This window comes from Lepus europaeus, chromosome 20 (assembly GCF_033115175.1).
Source record: "Lepus europaeus isolate LE1 chromosome 20, mLepTim1.pri, whole genome shotgun sequence".
Classification (NCBI taxonomy): Eukaryota; Metazoa; Chordata; class Mammalia; order Lagomorpha; family Leporidae; genus Lepus; species Lepus europaeus.
The window spans coordinates 62,159,093-62,185,759 of record NC_084846.1 but is presented as its reverse complement, the minus strand read 5'-3'; the positions used below and the strand labels follow the sequence as shown (position 1 = coordinate 62,185,759).

At 40.6% G+C, this 26,667-nt stretch overlaps 1 protein-coding gene across 1 annotated transcript in view; it reads right to left on the bottom strand.

Annotated features, from left to right (window-relative positions):
* Nucleotides 1-25,665, bottom strand: part of SEMA3A (semaphorin 3A) — a 202,540-nt gene extending 176,875 nt beyond the window's left edge. Inside the window, exon 1 of the mRNA XM_062178316.1 lies at nucleotides 25,372-25,665. Coding sequence (XP_062034300.1) covers nucleotides 25,372-25,483 — 112 coding nt within the window. The 5' untranslated portion in view covers nucleotides 25,484-25,665. The remainder of the gene's footprint in view (nucleotides 1-25,371) is intronic.
* Between the last annotated feature and the right edge of the window lie 1,002 nt (nucleotides 25,666-26,667).

The following is a 26,667-nucleotide window of genomic DNA, read 5'->3' as shown; positions in this document are numbered from 1 at the left end:
AGACAGAAGGGCCTCATGGACTCACGTCGCGTGAGCTTAGGGAGGCACATCCAGGAACAATGAGCCGAGTGCATCTGAAGTCTATGGTAGAAATCAAACACTGAGGTCCAGAAACACTGAGAAAATGCACCATTCATCCCTTTCCTAGTTTCTTGATACATTTCCAGGTTCATGGTGGTCAAGGCAAGCGCTTTAGTGTTTATAACTGAGCATCCAATTGCTCATCTGGCCATAACACAAAAATGACTTTTAAGTAAAAAAGGCTGAGTTAAAAATAAAAATATAACCTGTGGTTTTTTCATAGTTGCCAAACTGGTCTCATTTCTAAATGGAACAACTCATCACTTCCTGTAATACTAGAGCAGCCACGTTATCTAAACACAGTTTTTCTCCCTCTTCTTAAAGACTGATGGGAGTCCAACATTTCACCAAGACTGCCCATCTCTTGTGCGCTGAGAAGTCATTCCTCCAATCAAGCATCTGAAATAGAATGCGACAATCGACTCGGGTCTCTGATTTCATTCATTTGTCAAAAAGTGTGCCAAAACTTGGAAACCTTTACATGAACCAGGTCCAACTTGCCAGCATTGTTGGGGTAATATTTGGATGTTGGGAAGGAATTTATGGTTTAGAGAGTCAATTGTGTGGAACATGGAAGCCGTGCCTTCTTTCAGCCTCAGCCAGTCATAATAGAGGCGTTTCACTGGAGTTTAAAATGGAATTTTCTTGAACTCTATAATAATGGTTTGCATGCTGACATAACTTAAGCATCAACAAAGCAACAGAGGCGAGAGCTGCATATGTGTTTCTGCAAAAATTATTTTTTTAGAAGTTACCTTTGTAATTTCAGCAAACATGGTTATTGATGGTACATGTTCAGTTATACATGACTGGAAAGCCATGCATTGCAATTCACTTCAAAAAACAATGAAAGTTTTTAAGCAAAACTATATTGTTAAATAAAGAGGTAGAATTAAAGAGGTCTATGCTAGAATAGTTATGTTGTAATTGTTAGTCTACATAGTTCCTTTGCTTGGAGATTTTGTTTTTTCAAAAAGATTCTTTAAAAAGATTAGAGTGTTTTAAGTTAGGAAGAGAAAAAATATGTTTTTTTTTCTTTTTTCGGCTTCTTGGAAAATGTAATATTCTCTGAATTGTTCAACATCCCATACCTAAAAGCAGTAATGTACAGCAAGAAGTTTTTAGGAGTTTGTAATTTTCTTTTTTTTTTTTTTTTGGCAGGTGGAGTTAGACACACAGAGAGTGTGTGGTCTTCCTTCCGTTGGTTCACCCCCCAAATGGCTGCTACGGCCGGCACTGTACCGATCTGAAGCCAGGAGCCAGGTGCTTCTTCCTGGTCTCCCATGTGGGTGCAGGGCCCAAGCACTTGGGCCATCCTCCACTGCCTTCCCGGGCCACAGCAGAGAGCTGTACTGGAAGAGGAGCAACCGGGACAGAATCCGGCGCCCCAACCGGGACTAGAACCCAGGGTGCCGGTGCTGCAGGCGGAGGATTAGCCTAGTGAGTCATGGCGCCAGCCAAGAGTCTGTAATTTTCTAGAGAACTTTTTTTAAAGATTTATTCATTTATTTGAAACTCAGAGTTACATAGAGAGAGGGAGAGCAGGGAGAGAGAGAGAGAGAGAGAGAGAGAGAGGTCTTCTATCGGCTGGTTCACTCCCCATTGGCCACAACACCCAGAGCTGAGCCGATCCAAAGCCATAAGCCAGAAGCTTCTCCCAGGTCTTCCACCCAGGTGAAGGAGCCCAAGGACTTATGCCATCTTTCCTGCTTTCCCAGGCCATAGCAGAGAGCTGGATTGGAAGTAGAGCAGTCAGGGCACGAATCGGCACCCATATGGGATGCCAGCACTGCAGGTGGCGGCTTATCTGCTGTGCCATAGCACCAGCCCCAAGAATATTTTTTACAAGTCACTTATTTCTACTGAAATGATGAGCAACTGCACATCCACAGTCTTTGAACAACAGTCTCTCTTGATCACCTAGAAGCAGGTCGCTAATCAGAGCAAATGAAAAGTAAAGGTGTAGGGTCAGTGCTGTGGCATAGTGGGTAAAGCTGCTGCTTTCAGTGCCAGCCTCCCATATGGGCACTGGTTCAAATCCCGGCTGCTCCACTTCTGATCCAGCTCTCTGCTATGGCCTGTGAAGGCAATAGAAGATGGACCAAATCCTTGGGCCCCTGCACCCACATGGGAGACCTAGACGAAGCTCCTGGCTCCTGGCTTCAGATCAGTGCAGCTCCCGCTGTCGTGGCCAATTGGGGAGTGAACCAATGAATGGAAGACCTCTCTCTCTCTCTCTCTCTCTCTCTCTCTGCCTCTCTTTCTCTCCATGTGTAACTCTTTCAAATAAATAAATCAATCTAAAAAAAGGGTTTTTAATTCAGCAACTTAAAAATTCTAGTTTTTTTCCCTACTACTTGCTCCACCTGGGCTTTGGTTTTCTCATCTGTAAAATGATGGAAAATAACATCCATGGGTTGGTGTTGCTGTAACCATGACATGGACAACTGGCATAATGGTCAGCATTGTTTCTGGACCACAGTTAAAATTTATCAATTAGTACTGATTACTGATACAACTTCAGCATTATTTGCTATAAGAAAAACAAGACAGCTATATTAAGTAACTTCTAAAGAGGCAGAGAAACAGAGAGAGGGGCCAGTCAGAGAGAAAGGTTGCCCACCCACTGGTACACTCTCCAAACACCCTCCATAGCCACCTCAGGCTAAAGCTGAAACTGGGATCTGGGCTCACAATCCTGGCCTCCCAGCAGAGAGACAAGAACTCAGTTACTTGCGGCATCACCGCTGCCTCCCGGATCTGGAGGCAGGCGCTGGAGCCAGGAATCCAATCTGTTCCCTCCTTGACTTGCCTTCTTAACCAGTAGGCTCAACATCCACCCCTTTAAGTAACATTTAAAGCAATGGTTTTAGAGCTAAGCTCACATCAAGCTGCAGGAGGCAGTAGTGAGGGAATCTAGCATCCTCGGCAAGAAGGAGGAGGAGCGGTGTCTCCAGTGGGCACCTGCCTGCATCACCTTAGGCTTCCCCTTGCTTTGAGGGGCTGAGGGGCCACCAGCAGGAGGTACGATGGCAAGGTCAGTAGGCAGCAGTGTGTTATTCGGAATGCTGGTTCTAAGGTTGAAACCTGGACTTTTCTTGTGAACCCAACCTGTTCCCTTCTTTCAACGTGTGGATATCTTACTGGCAGAGAATGAGACTGACACGTGAGTTTGGTTGTCTAAATGATGCTGACAATTGTTTTTAGTGGGAGACCCAAGCAATCTTTTCTCCTTTCTCTTTGTGTTCTTACTCCACAGGTTGAACAAAACAGTCTGATAAACCTGTGTCAGGTGGGTGCCTGTACTGTTAAAAGCTTGCTGCCTAACTCCTAAAGATCTGGTAGGCAGAGGAGCAGAGTCTGTGTGAACCTTGCCTGCCCCACAAAAGAATGCTCTGAAGTTTTATAGCAGCTTTTATTTATGGTCAGAGTGATTCACCAACACTAACAAGCATTAAATTTTCACCGCACTCCTATCACATTATTTGGCATGGGAAACGGTAAATACGCTACAGCCTAAATATGCAATTCTGAATTAAAACTCCCAATATTTTTCTTCCCTGAAGAGAACGATTCCCATTTAGTTGCTCCCTTTTTTTAAAGAATGCAATATCTCGTTTCCTGGAATTTATGAATTGTTTAGGGTATAGTTCTTATATTTCAGTAGATACAAATCTTGGTGCAAAATGAACATTGAGAGGTTATTCTGTGGTATGTCGTAAATTGCTGAAGCAATTTAAATAAAGGTCCCAATTAGTGTGGATAGGAAGAACTTTGAAGAAAAGGACCAGGCAAGTCAAAAAATTATTATCCAGGCTGAAATAGAGATCAGAGGGGTGTAAATATGTTTTCTATTGGGGTTTCTACCACAAATGGTTCTCTCTTCCTGTATTTAATAAAAAACATACCATGAGTTTGATGTATACCTATCCAACAGAGAAAAATCATTTATTATCTTCTAAGATATATGAGCATATTTGTTTATGAAAGATGTCATGCAGAAACACTAGGGTACCAAGTTAGTGCCTATAAGAGTCTGGAACTGTGACATAAAAATTGCCTTACAACCTCAAGAGAAGAGTAGAAAAATCAGTATTTGCATACCAAGCAAACAACATAGCATCTACGACTACCGAGTGGCACTATGAAGGGAAGGGGAAGATATTTCCTTAATCATTTAACAGAGCTTTCAGATCTGGCGGGCCGAAATTCCTAGCAGACCCTGTTGCCTCCCATTTCCAACCCATTCCAACACTGTCAGTTTGAGATCCGGAAGTAGTGACTTTGACGAAGGTAACTAATCCGGGTAACTCATCTGGACTCATTTTTCCCAGTAGCAAGCACTAAGATTAGTGTGTGCAACATTCACTTTCAGTAGTGAAGATAACTGACCCTGGAAATGGGAAAAAAATGGTACCATCTAAGCCTTTCACCGTCGCACAGCAGAGTATTGCCTTCAGACGCAAGATGAGACGATCTAAGTGGTTTCAAGTTTCTGTGAAATGTCTTTGGAATAGTGTCCTATTAATTGGAACATCCAGGGAGGGAGAGAACACACTGCTACCTGAAAGACTAAAAAAGACATGATGGAGCTTGTTCATCCAAATAAGTCTTTCTCCTCTGTGTGAGACACAGAAGGCAATGGAGCTGAAAGACCAGACCCATAATGCAATGGGATGGCTTTAGAATGTGCTGGAAGAGAGAATGGAAGGAGCTAACACTACCGTCCCACGAGGCATATTATGATCCAGTACATGTCAGAAGGCAAATTTCGATCAACAAACCTGCATTCGGTTTTGTCTATCTGGGTCCCCTCAGTGGGCCACACACTAATTTTCCTAACTTACTGTGATATCACCTTGGTCCTTGTGCTACAGCATCTGACCATTCTGGTCACATAAAATAAAACTCTCTTTCTAGTCTTTCCCTATGCTAAAGAAAGCCTTGTATTTTAGAGCATAATTTCAATAATAAATAACATTTAATGCATATATTGGTAAGTATCACTTAAATAATAAACAACATTTAAAGAGATACGGGAATGTGTTATTTGGCAACAGTGACAACTTTTTTTTGATTTATTTATTTATTTTGAAAGTGACAATTACACAGAGAGTGGGGAGGGGGAGAGAGAGAGAGAGATAGAATCTTCTATCTGCTGGGTCACTCCCAGATGGCTGCAATAGCCAGCCCTGGCCTAGGCCGAAGCCAGGAGCCAGGAGTTTCTCCCACTTTTCCCACATGGACAGCAGGGTCCCAAGCACTTTCACCATCTTCCTCTGCTTTCCCCAGGCCATTAGGAGGGAGCTGGTTCGGAAGTGGAGCAACTGGACATAAACCTATGCCCATATGGGATGCTGGCATCACAGGTGAGAGCTTTACTTGCAACAACACAGCACCAGTCCCCTTATAATGTTTGCTTTTCATAAATTACATTCAGAAAAGACCCGATTTAGTTATTGATATCCAACAATTCAATATCCTCTGCAAGTTTGAATACTTTTCAAATTGAGTTGTTTCCTATACCAAATGAATAAATGATGAAAGGAAAAAAAGGAAGTGCTACCTGATTTAGTTTAAGTAAAGCTTTTCCCTAATCCTAACTCTCAGCAACTTATTTCCTCCCCTGGATTCCGATCTTCTGATTTGATTTATTACCATCCCTTTGTGCTGATAAACTTCTGGCTAGATCATTACATCAAACCATTAGAACATCTATTCATCTTGCTTTTGCAAACTCTCCCCTACAATATCTATCTTGGTCAGTCACTGTTCACCAGTCTCTTCAGAGGACGAAGAGAATCATAGAAAGTCACACAACTCACGTCTGTGTCACCCATGTCAGCCACACTGATTGGAATGCCTTACTCAACCAAATACAGTGCAAGGAAGAGTTGTCAAACAAACTGTTCTTCCTCCCATTGTAATTATGTGTTTCCCTACTTACTCACACCATTATCTGAGCTCTTGACTGACCTTAGTTGTGCTGTTCCTTCAATCCTTACCTCTTATCTCACTCCTGTGTGAAGAGTGACTTTTCTGCTTTTCCATTACACTTTTATCACTTGACTTAATACCTCACATGGAGAGCCATTCTTATATTTTCCATTACTGTCTAATATTTACCGAGCATTTTACTGGATCAAGCACTTTGCTTACTGCTCCAGGTGTGCCATCCATCACCCACTTTGCACACACATGGTCTGAGTTTCATGAAATCCACACAACAACCCCAAAAGCTGTTGATTTTACCTTCTTACAAATAAACGTTGAATGTTAGTGAGGCATATTGTTCAAAGTTTCACCAAGAATTAGTGCAAGATTTTAGCCCAAATCTTTCTGGTTACTAAAGCCACATTCCAAACTACAATGCTGTACTGATTTCAACTAGATTGTGATTTCAAAGTTGGTGCCTTGCACAAGCCATGTGCTTAAGTCTATCAATTAAAATAATATTCGTGATGCTTTTTATGAATATAATGGAAAGAGGTAACAGATGGTTGGAGTGCCCCTTGTGGCATTATTGTGTGCTTGAAGAAGCCAAGTTACCTGCCATGGCTACTCAGTTGACACCTGTTATTTAATACAATATTCTGAACATGTGCAGGCAAAGTAAAATGTTGAGCATTTCATGAGATGTGCTTGTCACGCTCTCTCTTACTTTGCCTATTCTTCCCGTACCAAAGACTGCGCCCATCCTTATTCCCTCCATGCTTGCTAAATGTTCCTAGATTCCCCCCTCAAAGGCTTCTTCTGCTTTCCTGATCCTTCACTCCACTGTGATAGCTCCATTTTCTGAATTTTCAGTTTTCTGTTGGGATGCATCACTCTTTGCACATTTGTCACAAGGTGTGTGTTTGACATACTTGCCTGCCTTCCCAAGGAATGTAAACTTTAAGGGCAAAGAGCACGTCATATTTATCAGTGCATATCCCATAATTTATATTCCACTGTATTGCATACAATGTTAGTGCCTATTAGGGAAATGATAAAAAATCACAAAACGTCATCCATCATTGACATTTGCAAACTTTCAGAACTAATCAAAGTATCCCGTTACCTGCCATCCCTTCCCATGTGAGATTAAATTAGTTTGCCTCTTCTGAGATATGCTGCCTACACTAACGAGTCTTGTCTTCAGAGAGTGTGCGTCCGCTAGAGGTCTGCTCTCTTTCCTTTCAAAATGTTCCTCATCTTTGTAAGTTCAACTTCATTTTCCTTTTTTAAAAGAGCTATTTACTTACTCATTTAAAAAGCAGAGTGATAAAGAGAGAGTGATAGAGGGGCAGAGGGAGAGAGAGAGAGAGAGAGACAAAGAGAGAGACAGAGAGAGAGACACAGAGAGAGAGAGAGAAACAGAAAGAGAGAGAGGTTTCCATCCACTGGTTCACTCACCAAACAGCTGCAACAGATGGGGCTTAGGAACCCGGAACCCAGCAGGCATCCCATGAGGGTGAGAGGTACTTGAGTTACCACCTGCTGTTCCCAGATACATAAGCAGCGGGGTGGATAGGAAGCACAGAAGCCGGGAACTGAACCCAGGCACTCCAGTTTTGGAATGTGTGCATCCCAAGCGGTGACTAATGAGCTGCACCACAATACTTGCTTCCAGCTTAATTTTAACTCCTTCCAAGCCCTATTTTCTGAACACCTAGAATATAGCTTCATATCTAAATTATGGCCATATTTTCATTATCTTTGGATGTGCACAGTGGATGATAACACGGAGTGCTGAGCCAAGGGCTCAGTGTAGTAAATGCTCAGCACATATTAGTCACACATGGAAAATACAAGAATGACTCATGGTCTCCAACACTACCTGGTGAAGTCCTTGAGAACAGAGATTACTCTTATGTGCTTCACGTTCCTCGCAGGTATCACGGTGAATGCTGTATAATCATACTTAGTAAGTCTCTGTTCACCGCAAATAGATTTAAGAGACTTAAAAGAACACTTCCTGGATGAGAAAGAGAATAATACCAAGAGGACAATAATATGGAATTCACTCCAAGAACAACCTGAGTCTCACCGGGAGCTGAGACCAACGTGTCACAACAGACGACACACACATGCGTGCCTGTGCATCTCAGCTGCTCTTTCCCATCCTGGATGCTTAGTCTTTCTACACTGAACTCTTCCATTACAGCTCCTTCTCCTTCACCTCACTTTCCTCCCCCATTGCTGCAACATGGCAACTGGTATTGGTCTTTTGAAAAAGGCTTCTATTCTTTGTCTTTAAATGTTTATTTCTTTTCATCTACTTGAAATGCAGAGTGGAAAGGAGAAAGGGGAGGGTAGGGGAGAGATCTTTCATCTGCTGATCTACACTCCAAACGCCTGCAACAGCCCGAACTGGGCCAGGCCAAAGCCTGGAGCTCCGAGCTCTACCCGGGGCCTCCCATGTGGGTGACAGGGTTCAAGCACTGTGGTCCACCACCTACTGCCTCGCAGGTGCATTAGCAGGAAGTTGGATTGGAAGCAGAGTGCTCAGGAATCAAAACAGGCCCTCCCATATGGCACGCACTCATTCCAAGTTGCAGGTAACTTGCTGCAACACTATGCTGGCCCTTTTATATATATATATATTTTAAAAATTACCTTGATGATACACTAAATAATACCCTAAATAGTCTGGGCTGATCCTGAAGGCTGGGGCCCTTCTCTCTGAGACTGTATCTTTTATCCTTGTACCAGTATCGCATAGGTCCTGGCCCAGAATATGCCGTATTGCACGAAGGATGGCAAGTTGAATGCTGGTTTGAGGCAACGGTTTTTGAAAAAACAATATTTCACTTTAAAGGAAGAGGGACAGACAGAGATCTTCCATACGCTGGTTCACTCTCCAAATGACGATCACAGCCAGAGCTGGGCCAGGCCAAGGCCACGAGCTCAGAATTCCATCCAGGTCCTGATGTGGGTGGCAGGGATGCAGGAGGGAGCCAGCACTTGCCTCCCAGGGTCCCCATGAATAGGAAGCTGGGTTAGGAGCCAGAGCTGGGACTTGATGCAGGGACTCAGATACAGGAGGCAGGCGTCCCAAAGGGCAACACAACTGCTACACCACATGCCTGCCCCTGGGGGCGCTTTCTTCTTTAGAACAATGGCAATTTTAAACCAGTGGCTACTGCTTGATTCGCCCAAGTAAGTATGTAAAAATGTGTGATGTTTTGTTTTTATTATTTTTTATCAAACATTGGGAGTATGACAGAGCTTATTTCATTCTCACATAATGCTGGTTGATCTTGTTTTTTTTTTTTTCCCATTGAAAAGACATTAATATAATTCTTAACTATTCATCTTTGAATTAGTGTATTTTGCTGTGCTCTTGCCCTCATCAAATGTGTGTGTGTCTGTGTGTCTGTGTGTGTGTTTGTGTGTGTCTGTGTGTGTGTGTGTCTGTGCATGTCTAGTATCATTGGTTGAAACTGTGTTGTTTTAATATCCGGCTTTCTGTATAGCAGATGATAAAACTACTTTAAGGGAGCATGGCACCATCATGTTGAAGCTAAGAGTTCCAATGTTTTGAATTTGAAGAAAGGAAAACATTTATTTTTATTATATCTATTTCCTTTTCAAGCTGATTTAATTCAGGCTTATACGTTCAAAATTTATGAAATGTTATGAAACATATATATTTATATATACACATATATAAAAACCCCAAATTAATATCAGGCTGGAAAACAGAGGGAGGCCATTTACTTTAATAAAATATAACTCTCCTCTAAAATGCTACCCTTGGCTAACGCAGTTTTTGAGAGATAGCCTGACACAATACATCTAGTACCATTACTTGCATTTTAACAATTACTTAAGGAATAAACATTTGCCTTTCAAGACTGTGCTGTAAAGATAAAATAAAAATAACAGTGCCATTTTTATATTTATTGCGCTTTCCAAAAAATATGAGTAGTTTCACAAATTCATCACTGATTAATTTTACACTGAATTTACCATTACAAGGAAAGCTTCTCTTTGTGATGTGGTTATAATTTATAACCACAGACAGTTGAAATTTTTAGGCTAAAACTATACCTCACCTTCACATATCATTTACATATACTGATTGCTTCCACATGTCTGGCATAAGGTAACATAGTTTACAAGCATTGTAATACACTAAAGCCACGATGAAATAAAATTCATCTTACTCCAGAGTTCCTCCAAAATTTATTCATGCTGGTGCATTAAGTGTTTTCCAAAAGAATTCTGTCTTCCAGAAAAATCCTTTAAAAGCCGACTGTGGTTAGTGTCACCTCTTTTTCTAGTGACGTCTGGATTTCCCAGTCTGGTTTCTAAGTGTCTTCTGTTAGACAAAAGCCTCTTTAAGTTACTTCCAACATTCTTCATTCTATTCACCAGCATCAGACTGCACATTGATTTTCTTGAGTGACCGAACAGCTTCTTTCCTGCAAATAGGCTATTTGTGATCACAGGTAGTGGGCAGAATTGGTCAAAGACACTCAGAGTCTCTATCTGCGCTGTTTCATTCAGGCTCGGGGACATGTTAAATAGGAATATTGTGTTAATTCCTATGTGGATTCAATGTTCCTTAAGTTGTCCTGAAGGATGGTGTGTCTTCACGGACCAAGTCTTTAACAAAATAATATTCAAGGCTACCATTACACCATGAGAGGATAGGCAGCTGGTGCTGGGGAAATAAAACTAGTCATGTCCTGGTTATTTTGACTGAATATTATGTGACTGACTTCAATTCCTGTTGAAAACCCGACTTGGAACTTCTATCCGGGAGATGCAGCCAACCTGTCCCTTCAGACACAGGTGCTTCCTTGCTCGTCTGGCTGGGTAGGAGTCACAGCCAGAGGTCCTAACATCCGGCCTCCTTCACCTATCATTGGCTTCACGAGTACAGAGTCCAGTGAATGACTCCTCAAACCGTGGCAAGTGTTAGGGCCCAGCCTCTGGTGCCGCCGAGATGCAGGTGAAGAAGTGAAAGGTGTAATGTTAGACTTAGCTCCTTTGTCATCAATGTTTCCTGGACACATTCGCTTTCTATCAAGCCTGCTCCTATCTTTACTGACTGATGATACAGACACACTTCATGTTGGTAAACATTCACACTCTTCTGCTGTGTGTCTTTGAGGGACACACCCAACACACTTGACGGTTTGTGGTCCTAATGCAATCTAATTTGCAAAATCAGCAATAGATAGAAAATGCACACGTGTAAGCACGCTACAGAGGAGCCAAACTCTGTAAGTCAGAACTTGTGCACTTAATAATCTGCCTCAAGGAGTTAAAAGTTCCTGATTATCCTGTATTTATCCAGAACTGACTGAGCACCCTACACATGCATTGTGAGCTTGCACCCACACTCTTCTCCCCACACCAGAGAAGGCGGGACACTGAGACTGACAAAGACAGTCACCTGCCAAAGTCCTCACACCTAGAAAGTGCCAGACGCAGTTCAAAGCTTTTATTCCTAAGCCAACATCCCTCCTGTCCTTGTGAAACTTTTGTTCCAGTAGCTGAATTTGAAAACGCCATTCATATTCAATAGGCCACATGTAGGCTCTTGGATACTGTAAGTGCAGCGTGACTTGTCACTCAACAATGCTAAACAGCAGTAGTGTATATTATCATACATAGAAATTGAAATATTAGCTATCATTTTGCACATTCCTAGAGTGTAGAATGTTAATCTTTGGGATTAAAATTAAAAGGCAGTAAATCTGGCACAATAGAGCTAGTTAGCCATTATCTCCATATATAAAGAAAACTACATTATATTTTCAAAACCTGATGTAATATGAGCAATGAAACATCCATTTGGGTGAATGGGGCCCATCCTGTGTGCTGTGTGTGATACAATGATATATATTAGAGACTGAGATCTCTACTAAAGAAACAAATTACGAAAACATTGTTGATTTCACTTCCTTATATGGAATCTGCTTAAAATGCACTCAGCAGATTCTTTCAGAATTAATATCCGGATGTTTATATAGCTATGGACAGAACTACTGTCATAGAGTAGATAGTTTTCCGCAATTTGACAGCCACAGAGCAAAGCCAATCAGATAAGTATTAACTTCGGTATTGTGCAACCCAAGTGGACAAAGCAGACATTGACCTTGCCTTGCTAAGTGATTTCACGGGTGCCAGAAAGAAACCGTTATTTCAATCCTTTGGTCTCGTTTTGTTGTACATCAGAAATCTTTCTTAAGTACTTGTCTGGATGAGGAGTTGCGTAACAGCCAGAGGATGTCTCTGTGTTAAGAGTGTGTGAAGGAAACCTCACTTCTGTACTGAGAGGTGCCTTGGGAAGCAAAGTCTGAGACTCTATTAAACACGAGGATCACGCAGCGAGAGTAAGAACTCCATGGCTCTGTGCCATTTCGTGAGAGCCTAACAGGGAATTGGGATCTGTTTGAACAAAACTTCTGATTTTTTCTAGTTAGAACTGAGTGCATAGGATTAATCTCTGCACAATAGCCAAAAGAAACACACAACACACACACACACATACACACAACAAATCCCTTGAAAGAATGATGATCTCGCCTGATATAGTTAGTGGCAAAAAAAAAAAAAAAAAAAAGGGCACCCATGGTATCTTGCTTTTCCAAAATAGTGACAGCGTGTTAAAGGAAAATTTGTGTGAGACTCCTGATAAAACATTCTAAATGCGGGGCCAGCATTGTGGTGCAGCAGGTCAAGCCTCCCTGTGTATTGCTGGCATCCCATTTTGGAGTACAGGTTTGAGTCCTGGCTGCTCTACTTCCAATCCAATCCCCTGCTAATGTGCCTGGGAATGCAGTAGAGGATGGCCCAAGTGCCTGGACCCCTGCCACTCAAGTGGGAGATCCAGAGGAAGTCCAGTCTCCTGGTTTCAGCCTGGCCCACTCCAGACCATTTGTGGAATGAGCCAGTGATGGAAGATCTCTCTCTCTCTCTCTCTCTCTCTCTCTCTCTCTCTCTCTGATGCCTTTCAAATAGATCAAATAAAGCTTTAAAAAAATTCTAAAGGCCTTCCCCATATTCCTGCTGAACTAGGGTCTTTTTTCTTTTTACTTGTTGAACTCTTTATTTAGTGGAGCAGTAAGCTTTGACTATAATGTAAATTAAAAATATGACCTCAAAAATTCAGAGGAAGGAAGGAAGGAAGGAGAAAGGAAGGAAAGAAAGAAAAGAAGAAAAAGAAAGATGGAAGGAAAGAAGTATCATTGTATTCTTAGAATTTTATCTATGAACTTCATTGAATATGTCTGTTTATAAGAAAACAAATAAATTAATACAAAGAAAATGAGAAATCATATATTATTTATGGCAAAAATCTAAATGTGTTGTTTGACCTGAACCTAAGAAAATTTGAAGAACATAATATGTGACATAGAATATCTTTAGGTAGAAAGTTGTATCCTAAATTATACTGATTGTTGGATTTTAAAACTTTGCTCTCAAAAACTTTGCTTTTATACGAAAGCACAGGTACCTTCTGTTTTCAAATGTGAATCCTATTTTTCTGAACACGAATATGCTGCCTCACGTCAGTAAGGATGAACTACATGTAGGCATATGGCGTCTTTGTATTCCAGGAAAACAGTCATGGAGTGAGGTCCACTCAGATCTGCCTCAGAATCTTGCTTTAGCATCTCAGACGATGACTCAGTAATTTGGGGGAAGGCATTTGGCATAGCAGGTAAGAAGGTGCTTGGGACACCCTCCCCCCAAATATCAGAGACCCAGGCTCAAACCCCAGGTCACTGCTGATCCTACTTTCCTATTAATGCAGACCATGGGAGGCAGCAGCTGATGGCTCAAGTAATTGCGTTTTTGCTACCTATGTTGGAGACCTGTGTTGAGTTCCCAGCATTTGTAGGCATTTGGGGAGTGAACTACTAGATAGGAGATTTCTCTCTTTCAAATAAATAAGCAAATGAATATAAAAAGAACTTAAAAATGACTCAGGTAACTGAAAAACTAAGGGCAAACTCCCAGGTTTCTGGATTCCTAAAGAATTGTCACCCACATAAACTTAAAATGTTTCATTGTCTATATGAGTTTGCTAACGTTAAATCCTGTAACTCCTCTTTGAAATTTCTCTATCATTTATTTATCTCAACTGTTACTGTAGTTTTAGAAGATCCTTCTTCTAACCATTTTAGTAATTCATTTTACACGCCTTCACATTTACCTGAGCTATTTTATCGTCAAATCCATTGCATATGTAAGGTCTCACCTCCACTTGTGAGCCCTCTCACGTGAATGTATACCAGCTACCTCCTCACCTCTTCCTTAAACTACTTATGCAAGATGTATTGAATGGGGGCCTACTGGGCACAAGACCGGGGATTTCTAAGCTGGTTCAAGAACAGGTGGGATGTGGACATCTGACAATCGCTGACTTCTCTCCCACCTGGTCAGTTTCTCCCCCTTTCATTCAGAATAGATGCCATATTGTGCTTCATGCCTCTCTGTCTCTCCAAAGGTCCTGCTGGCAAAGGTACTCAAGTAGCAGTTTATCAGAGAGGATGCTGTTAGTAAACATCAGAGGATGGGAGGACCTGCTGATGTGCAAAATGAACCCAACTGATTACTGACGTCATACATAAGAATGTCAACTGTTAAATTAACAACGGGAGTCATTGTGCACTTACTCCCCATGTAGGATCATTGTCCTTAATGTGTTGTACTATGAGAATTAATGGTAAAACTAGTATTCAAATAGTACTTTATGCTTTGTGTATCTGTGTGGGTGCAAACTGTTGAAATATTTACTTAGTATATACTAAGTTGACCTTCTGTATATAAAGATAATTAACAATTAATCTTAATGAAGAATGGGATGGAAGAGGAAGTAGGTGATGAGATGGTTTGTGGGTGGGAGGGAGGTTTTGGGGGGAAAAACCCACTATAATCCAGAAGTTGTACTTTTGAAATTTATATTTATTAAATAAAAATTAAAAAAGAAAGAAATGAACCCAACAAGCCAGTGATGCAGAAAAGGGAGACTGCTTCAGGATGTGGTTTGGGCTACAAAGTGTTTCACTTTCCAGTTCCCAATCCAGCTCACACTTTCAATGCAGAAATTTAACTCTCACTGTCCTCTAATTCTCCAGGTCCTCTTACCCAGAATCAACTATTTACTGCGACTAAGTTGTCCACACTTTCACTGCGTCTCAGGTTCATTACCATGCTCCTAACACATATGTTACCACTTCATATGTGAACATTAGCAGGGCCTCCCAAGAGTGCTCACTACTGCTGGGCTCCTGTAGGTTCATCATTCCTAGAAACCATACTGAATAGTTGGAGCTTGAGTCAGCAGAAATTTTAAATAAGAGAAAGACATAATTAGATTTGAATTTCAGAAACAACTGTGGTCAAAAATGGTGGAAGGAAGAGACACTAATTACAGGTAGTTGTTGCAATAAAATCCTGTGAAGTCAGAGGACTACCTTAACCCTGGAGGGAGAATGGGGAAGACTCAAGTGAGTGACAGACTCAAGAGGCAGAATCTACAAAGCATTGAAACTTGCTTGACTGTAGTCAGCCAGAAAGAAGAAGGGGTAAATTTAGGGAAAATGTAAAGTGGAGAGATTATCTAATTCAGATATTGCCATTTTGTTCGCTCTCCTATAGAACGATCAGCTAAAATAGGAAGGTTCCTAAACTCTTCCCAAGAGGAACAGGAGGAAGTTTTATTTTTGAGATCTGTAAATTTTTCCCCATAGCTCTAAGGGAGAACTAATGGGATTTTCTTTCAAAAGGTAGAGTGGAATAAGATTTATTTGAATAGACCAAGAAGATATGGAATAGGGATTTGTACTCCCAAAGAAAAAGGTAGGTTGAAGGAATCAGAATTTTTTTTTAATGTTATATATTTCAAACCTGGGAGATTCTGGAAGGCTGATGTATTAGGGGAATCTGTGTCATGATCACACCTTGCATCCAGGAAGTGAGAACATTATGTGGACTCCTGGAAGCTGTGCTGTGTGTCCTGAAGCCAAGATGATGAAGAGATTTGTGGCAACTTTCTGAGGTAGAAGTGCCTATGAGCCAGGAACTCAGCCAGAGCAGTGCACTGCAGTACAAGGTCAGCCACACAGAACAATCAGAGTCCATCCGGAACCTCCTAAGACCTGGTACCAAGCAGAGAGAGAGACCCTTCCCCATAATCTTTGCTCCAACACCATACTCTAAATGCTTGACATTCCACTTTCCATAATGCTCAAATACATGTATTTTGATGTAGGAAAATAATAGTGGGCAACTTCACATGTATTTTAGTATTACAGATATATGCAAATACAAACACACTAAATATTAGCACAGAGATTTATGTATTTTTCATCTGTGTACAATTTTATAAGTACAAGGAATTAAACTGTTATGACAATTCCCAATTTGTGTTGCAAGATATCATGAACCTACAACTTTGTGAAAAGTATTATAAAATGTTCCAAGATTTTACTGCCCTGTTTGTTATAAAACTAATTATTCTCGTGAGTTAGAATAACATCCTGAGTGATCAAACCCCTGATAAGATATAATCAGGAAAACAAGATGAAGTGAACATTCTAAATCAGTATGTTTTATGATCTCAAGGAACCATAGTAACAGCATGTTCCACATTGGATAACCAACTCAATTTTTCCCTCCATTAAAAGGAGTCTGGCTCACGTACTCTATAGACAAACTCCAAAGAAAAGATAGATACGCCCAAACGACTCCATGACTACCTCGGAAAAGTCCTTCCAAATATGTGCTTCTTGCTCCTGTCAATCTCATTTTTCATCAAATCTGGACAATCACATGCTAACCCCACGAAGTTCCTAGGTTGCTTTGCTGCAGTTTTCTGTTAAGTGCACAAAATATACATTGCTGCTTTCCTGAAAATAAATCACATAGAAATCATAGTGATTACCAGTCTTCTCTACTTTTTGCCTTCTCACATTCTCCTGTTTCAAGGCCAGCCTTCCTCGGGCTCCATGCTACAAAGCCTTCCTCTGAAATCTACAATGTTCACTTCAATTGTCCAAGATACCATTCGTTCATAAAGAAATCTGGCAGGTGATTTATGAGGCTTAGTGGATCTGTCTTACACAGAGAATGCAAGTAGGAGATACTCAATAGGGTCAGGCACTCAGCCTAGTTGTCCCATGCTGGAGTGCCTAGGGCCAAGTCCCAGCTCCAACTCCTGCCTTCAGCCTTCTGCCAGTTCAGGCTCTGGGAGGCGGCAGTGATGGCTCAAACAATTGGGTTGCTGGTGCTCACATGGAAGGCCTTGACAGTGTTCCAGCCAGCTTTCTCCCCAGTGCAGTCACAGACATTGTGGTATCTGGGGAGTGAACCAGCTGATGGGAGCACTCTCTCTCTCTGCCCCCCACACACTCGTCTCTCTCCATATCACACTCTCTTTTTCAAATAAATAAGCATTTACTTTTTAAGAATGTTTTTATTAATGATAATAACTGATTTTGTAAGTAACTGAAGTTTGCAGAACTGATGGAGATGTATTTTCACTTAATTCTAAAAGGATGATAACGATAGTTTATTCTGAGATTTTGAATTTGAAGATGAACAACTAAAGATTTATGACACATATTATAAGACTCACACACATTTGGGTACCTGGAACTTGAGTTTAGGTGTCAACAACTTTGGTTTAGCTTTGCCTTAAGGGTTGGGACTCGGCCATTCCCATTTTCATCAGCACTTAATAGCTGTGATTTTCATGAAAAAATACTCTTGGTAGTTGTCCTATTGTCCCCTCCTGATATTTCTACCTTGTCACAAGAATAACATATCTTAAAACAGATTTTTTTTATCCTAAATTGCAAATTCACTTATATCCTAAATACCAATCTATAGATCTTTATGTGGCCTAAGGAAATTAGTCTATTATCCTCGTCCACCCTCTCAATTGTATGAGGTGAAGAACTCAGCTCACATACATCCCATCTATTTACACTCTGGCAAAGATTTCTGGGGTGTTTTCTGTCACATTGACTCTGCTGTGCAAGTGGAGGCTGGACAGCGAGGCTAAGGATTGATGTAGGTGGTGCTGCCAGGCTGTGGAGCACACGGCCAAGGCAAGAGGGAGGCTGACTTGGGGACAAAGCACAAAGGCCCATGAGCAACGGCGGCTCTTGGTAAACAGGCAAGGAAGCAGGAAAGACTCTGAAATGCCAAACCTTATCAAGTTGTTAGAGAGCAGAGCCAGGGTTCTCCTAAAGTGTGGACTAGGGGAATTGGCAAGTTAAATCGTTCGATGATTATATTTTCAACTTCATTCATTATGACTGACTTGTTCTACACAAATGTTCCTAAAAGATGAGGCCAGGGATGAGGCATTTTTTGGGATCACAGTCACTCTTTGGTTTCATTCTCCTTTCTGGCTGTGAGTACTGTGACTCAGTAAGAGAGTAAGGAAAATCAGGGTATTTGCAGAGAAATGAACCAACTCCCAAGAGGCTCTCAACATGATGCATCATATACTCCCCATCCCTTCCTGCAGGCGGACATGGACAGAACACAGTCCTGGAACAGGCTGGGTTCAGAAGGAGGTGCTGTTGGTCTGATGCCATTGGCCTGTGTCCCGCCTGTACTCCTTAAGGTCTCAGCTGACATCCTCTTGACCCAGCATCTAGCAGTATGTTTACTCCCTCCACAATAATGCCATGCACAATTTTCTCATAATCAATTCATTATAAATGTGAACTTATTATCAATATGAACTTATTCTGTATCTCCAAGGAATTGTATTTCTTTAGCAGGTATATTTTGGGTTTAAACTACAAAGTGTGTCAAACATAGCACAAAACCATCCAGCAATGAGTGAGTGTTTAGCCATTGAGAAAAGAAACATGAAAATTATAGTTCTGTAACTAGCCTTGAGACCCTCCCAATCTGGTACAACAAAGGTGAGTCACAGAAGCAGTTTCATAACTGAAGAAGTTATTTGACATAGTCAAATATTACTAAACTTCATTTGGTCTGCTGGTGACAATTTGAGTGGGTGGTGTTCTGTTTTATCTACATCAAGTCTACGATTGTGACAACACGTTCAGTTACTGTAAGGTTTCGTCAACATTTTTTCCCATGGCACGTCTCTCCAACCCAGGGAAGCCTACAAATGCAGGTTGAATAACTCATTCACAAGATGACAAGACTCCCTAAACTTGAGTTCCCTTTAAATTTTACCCTAAGCTTGTGGAAGATACTAAGACCAAATCATTCTTCATATTTATCAACAGAATTTTATTTTTGCTTATCTTCATTCCACAATTCAAGGATAAATTGTATATTTTCTTATCCTGGGTTTAACAGAATCCAGCTTTGTTACTGTGTAGAAATAGTGTGTGAATTCCCTATTTGTACCAATGTTTATGTCTTGGCAATGGAAGGAGATAGTAGCTGGAGACATTCAGACTTATTTATGTCAGAAAGAACATATTGATTCTTCTGTATGTTTAACTATGATAATAATTCCAAACCATCTACAAATTAGAAGTTGCTCTTTTAAAAATGTATCAAATGTGGCTTTCTAAATATTATTTTACCTCTTTAGCTAGATACTGGTGCAGATTTTATTCTCCAATTATAGATTATGTCAATAATATGCCACTGGCAAGCTAATTCATTCCTAGTAAGAAACTTTATGATTCAGTACGTGTGTGTGTTTGTGTGTGTGTTATATGTATATATATATATATATATATGTGTGTGTGTGTGTTATATGTATATATATGTGTTATATGTATATAATATGTATATAAATGTCATATATATGACGCATGATTACTTTGAAAGGTTCGGGGAAAATTGAATTAAAAGATGCTTATTTGACAAACACAATTTTTCAATCCATGCATAAGTTTTCCATAATATGCATTTTCTGTGAACTTGTTGAGCACTCCTCATCTATGAATGTAAAAACATATGATATGGCCTTTCAATTATTCTAATTGTTTGGTCTGACTATCTCATCCATTATTTGTTTTACATCCTGTAGATTAATTTCACAAATAGAGTCTTGTTTAAGTGGCAATGTACTCCTTGGTTTTTACTTATATCCATATACTTTTTCAGGGTCAACACGAACTAATAAGTGCACACAAAAAATACAACAAAATCTTGAACAAGTTCCCGCCTACCTAATGCCTCTGTTTTGGGCATGTCCCATCGCATGATTCTTCTGCCAGTTTCTCCAAGCATGGGCCCCTACACATTATTCTGTATTTATCCTAGCAGCCTGTCCCTCTGTAAACTAATGAAAGTGCTGTCACAAATAGCTAGTGCCACCTATTAGTGGAAGCACAGAACTGCAAATCATGGCAATTCCTTTCAGTAATACCTCACAATGCTGCAGGGGGTAACAGCCACCCCGACATTCGTGCTTGTTCTAATTAGCATTTATGATTGCTAGCCCCTTAAAAATAAGTTCTAATTTCATGCATTACACTTGGCTCAATAGTCCCATGCGCTTTGGAGACTTTATCCCCACCTTGGCAGCAGTGGATGACTGTATCATAAATTTATCCTCACAGAGGTTTGGCAAGAGCAGGGTCTTATTCCATTAATGCATAACTCACTGTCATCTACTTCTGTGACTTTGTAAATGAAAGTTTTCAGGTATTGATCAATTCAAATTTGGAAGATTTTAGAAAAATTAAAGTGTGAATTTGCTTTAGGATGCTCCTGACTTGAATTTTGAATTTTGGAGCTTTGATACATAGATGTGTCAAGGAAGTTTAAATGAGAAAATTGGAGATAAGAGGTTAAACCACACAATTCCCTGCAGATACCTTAAAGTTCACGATAACCTTAAAAGACACATTTCTTAAAGCACATGTCTGAAAATATGATGTAAACTGTAATCCACAATGTAGCACAACTTCCTCTACAGCCAAAGTTTAACATATAGGAACATATAAATCATTAATTCAAGGTAAAGGGAAACTGGATATCACAGGTCTCTACATCTATTTATTTGGCTAAGAATCTAAGTCTTCTCTATCACTGAGGGTAGTAGGGTCTTGGAACTCATATGAAGGAAGAAAAACAACATAAAAAGTTGGAATTGGAAAAAATGATCTATTCAGCATTCAGATTTACTTAACTCTAATAATGACTGAATATTATTATTAAAAGTTGGTGAGTTATTGGCTTGCATGGAATGTTTTTACAGTCTTGGAATTTCTCCTGCTTGCTAAAGTCTACACTGTACAAATGATTATTTCAAAAGCCAATCTGGTTGGCTGCTTTAAGTACAGAAGCCACAAACTGGAGACCATCATTCACCCTCATTTGATCTGACCAGTGTTGTATCACAAGATGTATGACTGAATGTTTTATTTTATGTTTGTTTTCAGAATCAAAATATGATTATAAAAGTTAATGGAATTGGAGAGGAGAAGGCTAAGAACCAGCAAGTTAAGAATCTGCTGCCAGATAGGTGGTGACTATTTGAGACCAGGCTTTGCACATAATATAGAACTTTGTTGCACTATGTAAACATGTGTGTGTGTGCATGTGTCCTGTTTGCACTGCCTTTCCTGGAAATGTTCCATTTTGCCTATGAGGAAACTTCTAGTACAAGGCAACTTTCATCCTATACTATGTGAATACTTGTGACACCCTTCCCAGGAGACTCACAAAATCATACCACTGCCTGTTTCAATATAAAATTTAAAATATGAGTGTCATTTTAAACCAATAACAAGTTAATTTGTAAAGAATTTTATTGTAGTTCACTGCATACTGATGGCCAATATTACTTTTCTTATCCATAAAATATCAACATGAGTTTGTGTCATTCATATATATAGTCTCAGATGTGTGTATATGTATATATATATACATACATATATATGTGTGTGCATATGCATATATATGTAAATGCTGATTGATAAAAAAGTAAGTTCCTGAAGTCCACAGGTTTAATTAGGAAATCTCTATCCATGTTAATTAGTTTTTGAAGGGATAATTTACTTAGTAAAAGGAAAAGAAACAACTTTTGCAAAGTTTACTTCAGAATCCTTAATTATAGGAAATCATCGGCGTTAGACATACATGTGTAATGAGCCGACCTAACTGATATTCTTACTCCTAGAACTATTAGACAACATGACATCGGGTGGGGGGGACAACCTTCAGGGAATCTGAAAAGAAAGCCTTGATGATGTGTACTATTTCAGTGCTGTTTACTAAGTCCTCCCTAAGCAGGGAAGGTTAAGATCATTGATTTAACCTCTGGATTCATAGACTCACCATCACGTTGAGACTTGCGTGTATGTTTGCTTTCCACTAAAACCAAAAAACACAGTGTCCTGGAAAAGCCCATTACGTTGAATGATGGAACATTTGTCATTTGTTTCAAATCCAAAACCTGTGTTTTTCTTGTGATTCACATAGGTTTCTCTGAAGACTCCATTGTGCCACATACCCCACATGGAAGATTATATGACTGTCGGGGATATCATGAGAAAAATCAGACCTGACTAGTTCTGTGGGGAAGTAAACAGTTATGTGCTAATTGTCAGAAGAAACATTTGAGCCTGCAGAGGTATCACTGAGGCTAAGGAAGGCAGATGCCTCTGAGTGAATGTTTAGAATAGTCTCTATGTGACTGCTGAGATTTACAGAGTTCTCACATTTTCTTCCCCCACGAGGACTCTAAATCAGATTGGTTCAGAGGAAAAGCTAGCATCCCCCATTTGTCTAATATTATCACTTCTCCAGATGGTGCTGCACACATCTATTCAATTCCCTGTTCCTAGAAAGTCAAGAGGTACCTTATTAGATATGTGTGTGTGTGCCTCCACTACAAAGGCTGTCTTCTTGTTTCGACTTCTTTTTCTTTCTCATTTAACCTATCAAATCGCTTTCATCTCCTACCAGGCAAGATGACAAGCAGAGAGTAAGCACAGTGATTTCCTGAAACTTCATCTTGGCAACCTGAGTGAGGAGGGAGTTAAGTGACCATGGGAAATGAAGGTTGGCAGGGACTTAACTCTTCATGAATCGGGCTGGAATATTTTTAAGGGCAATGCAGGGGGATGTTTTAACTGTGTTTGACATCTAATTAAGGAGGAAAAATAAGTAGCTAAAAAAAAATCCCTATTAGACTTTAGAAACAAAGTACTGACAATTGGCCACCAGGCATTTGCTTTGGTAAAACAAGTGTGCATGTAGAGACCAAAAGGTAATGACAGATCAATGAAAGGACAGAAGAAAAATTACTTGGACAATTCCTTTTATTCTTCTTGCTGTTGTCCATTTCTCAGTTTATTCTACCCAATTGCCAAGCTCTAGGTTTATGAATAGAACTGTTATGTAGCTGTTGAGTGTTTTTTTTTTTTAAATTTAAAGCAAAATAATTCTAAAGGATGCCATTGCTTTCAAAAATGCTTATAATGACAGTGTCAACACACAGGCACCTTGTCCATATATACAGCTTGCCTCATAAGTTTAACATATGTGTATATAATAGAGGGATATTTTAATTGCATGCTATATTTACATATTTAACATACAGAAATGACAAGTGTAGCCTTTAAAATGGGCTGGAATATATTTCCGTAGCACTAATAAAAGTCTTGCAAGATAAAGAAACGTCTCTTTCAATTTCTATTTCATTTTGCAACTTATTTAGCACTCAAATATGAGATGGACTTCACTGTCTAACTTGTTCATCTACAACTATACCATGTAGCCATTCGCGTCTTTGAGAACTGAAGTTGTGCAAAGCTTACTCACCAGCACCTAAACTTGGATAAGTGGACCATCAGCCTCAGAACTATTTGCTGGCACTTTCTTAAGGAGTGAGAATAGAAAACAAAAACTGTTGGAAACCCAGAGGCTACAACATTACACACAACGGTGTAAGTTAATTATTAAATAGAACTATGATAAAGTTCTAATTAAATACTTAGCAGAGGAGTGTGATTTTTCAAAACTTATAAGGATAATTGCAATAGATTACTGTTTAAAATCTTATACTTTGATACCTAAGAAAACATGATATCAAAAATACATATTTTTCCAACTGAATGTATTTTATCTGCATATTAAATCCATAGAAACCCACTTAAAAGGTGTTTAATTTTCTAACTCAAAGTGTGAAAATTACATCCCTCTTTCCTCTGTGAGATCCTCATTCACACCAGGACACTCAGAAAGAGCTGCTCCCCCACGTGTGAGAATTCAGGAGTGTTTTCTGGCGTTAGACAGACAGTAGTTCTCTCTTACTCCACAGCCTCAAAATGGAGCATAATTGAAGCTTTTTACTGCCCCCTTCCATTCTAGAAATCTGAGAAACTTAAGAAATCAGCACCTCAGGGAGTAAAACTACTTGAGCTAAAACAGTTTAATCTTCAGCTCCATTTTACATAATGCCTCAGTTCTACAAATGTTTTCTGCCACTAAAAGTTATGCACATCATTTTAGAATCAGCATAACTTTACACGTCTATCTATAAAATCTACCTACACAAGCATCAAACTCCTATTTTCTCAAAATTCCTCACTTAAGGAACACGCAGATACATGAAACTGTAGCCAAATAAAGTATCGCGGGCTCCAGCAGGTTTGTTTCTTTCTCTTTTAAATGTATACTTTTTCCAGAGTTCACCCAAGTGGCTGTGCAGCGGGTGTAAGATCTCTGCAGTTCTCACTGAAGTACATATGGAATTAAATAACATTATGTTTCAAAGGCTGGCTGACACCAATCACCAGCATACACAGTCCTTCGTACAATCATAACACACTGTGGAAAAACTAGTCTGTTCTCTCCAGTTTATATTCTCTTGGCAAACCAGGATCCACGCTTATGTTAAGCATCTGATTGTCAGATTTGAACAAACTGAATATTCATGATGCTGATTAACCATTTAGTGTCTAAAATGGAGAAAATACAATTCATCATAGCAATTATTCTAGGTGAGGCGTGCACGTCTACAAAGAGACTAGCATTGCTTTACTATTTTCTAAAAAAAAAAAAATAACTGCAGCAAAGTCAGAAAAATTAACAGAAGACAGGCTCATGAGATCCACAGATCAGTATGTCCCGGGCTCTGCAAATGTGATTAAATGTTCTTTGTTTGCCTTAAATTGTCATGTATCTAAGAGGAGACTTGCTTGTTACAAAAGTGCAGAAACCATCTCAGAACGATATGCACAATCACACAGGTCTCCCAGGTTAAACTGAAGGATTAATGGCTGGGCTGCCCGGAGTTCAAGGAATGAGGTGTGTGTGTGTGTGTGTGTGTTGGGGGGGCTGCATCACAAAGCCAGGCAAATCAATGAAAAAGCAAGGATTTACCTTTGTAGGATAATCTCAGCCTCGGCACGTTGCTCTTGCCCTGTTGATAGTTTGCTCTGGCCGTAAGTAAGGCTCCCCAGAGCACACAGACCAGCCCGGTGCACCAGCCCATGCTGCAGCCGCCGCGGGTCCCGCGCTGCTTCCCGTCCGCCTTCCTGTATTGTGCGGCCAGACAAGTTCCAACAATCTGGAAACTGGAGGTAACAGGTGATGGAGGTGAGTTTCATTCATAAAGCCGGACAATCAGGACCTCATGGCAACAGTAACACCTCCTCTTCTGCGGCAGTCACTGGAGCTCAGAAACTTCAAACCCTCCAAAAAAAAAAAAAAAGCCAGGCACCGGATAATGAGGCACAACTGTTGTGTGGTGAGAGAGAGAGAGAGAGAGAGAGAGAGAGAGAGAGAGAGAGAGAGAGAGAGAGAGAGAGAGAGAGATTCGCAGGGCTGCGGCAGGCAGTGGTGCTCAGGGAGCCGTTCTTTATCTCCGCTCCTCTGATAGCCAGTGGTGCGCTCTCAATCTGCTCCCTGCTTCAGCCGGCTGGGGCAGCGGAATGAAAGGGAAGCAGAGAGAGAGAGGGAGAGAGAGAGAGAGAGAGCGCGAGGGAGGGGGGAGGACGGGGAGCAGCGCGGACCTTGCCGTGCGCATGCAGAGGGAGATGACACAAGAGCCCACAGGCAGGTTCTCCCAACACTCACTGGAGCGGCTGACAATGGGGGAGCAGCGAGTCAGCCCACTCCCCTTCCTCCTGTCACACAACACATGCAAAAAACATCTCGTGGAGATGAGAGCCGGGAGCTGAGCCCTCCGGCGTGCCTGCGACAGGCATGGAGCTATAAATTCACTTCCCAAGGCAAGCGTGGTTTTATAGCCATTTTGGGGTGCAATTGTGATTTTTTTTAAAAAAAATCGGAATTTGGCTACCTACATAATTTACAATTCATGCTCGTTATTACAATCCTGGGGAACTTGCACGGCGTGCATGTGTGTGTGTGTGTGTGTGTCCCAGTCAATATAACTTCACCACGGAGGGCTTTACAGCCTTGTAAGAGTTCTCACCCTCTTCTCAACGAACCAAGTGGGCTCCCCCCACCCCACCCCCACCCTCCTGCCCCACTGCAATTTCAGCAGGAGAAATTCCTAGTAAAGCCCATTTCCACAATCAGTTCAAGACACATATAGGTCCGCTGAGAATTATAAATTACAACAGGGGATTCTCAAAAGGATACTCAACAGTGAACAACATCTATGGTTTTCGGGCTTCTGGAATGCTCTGGCTAACATTTTTAATGCATCAC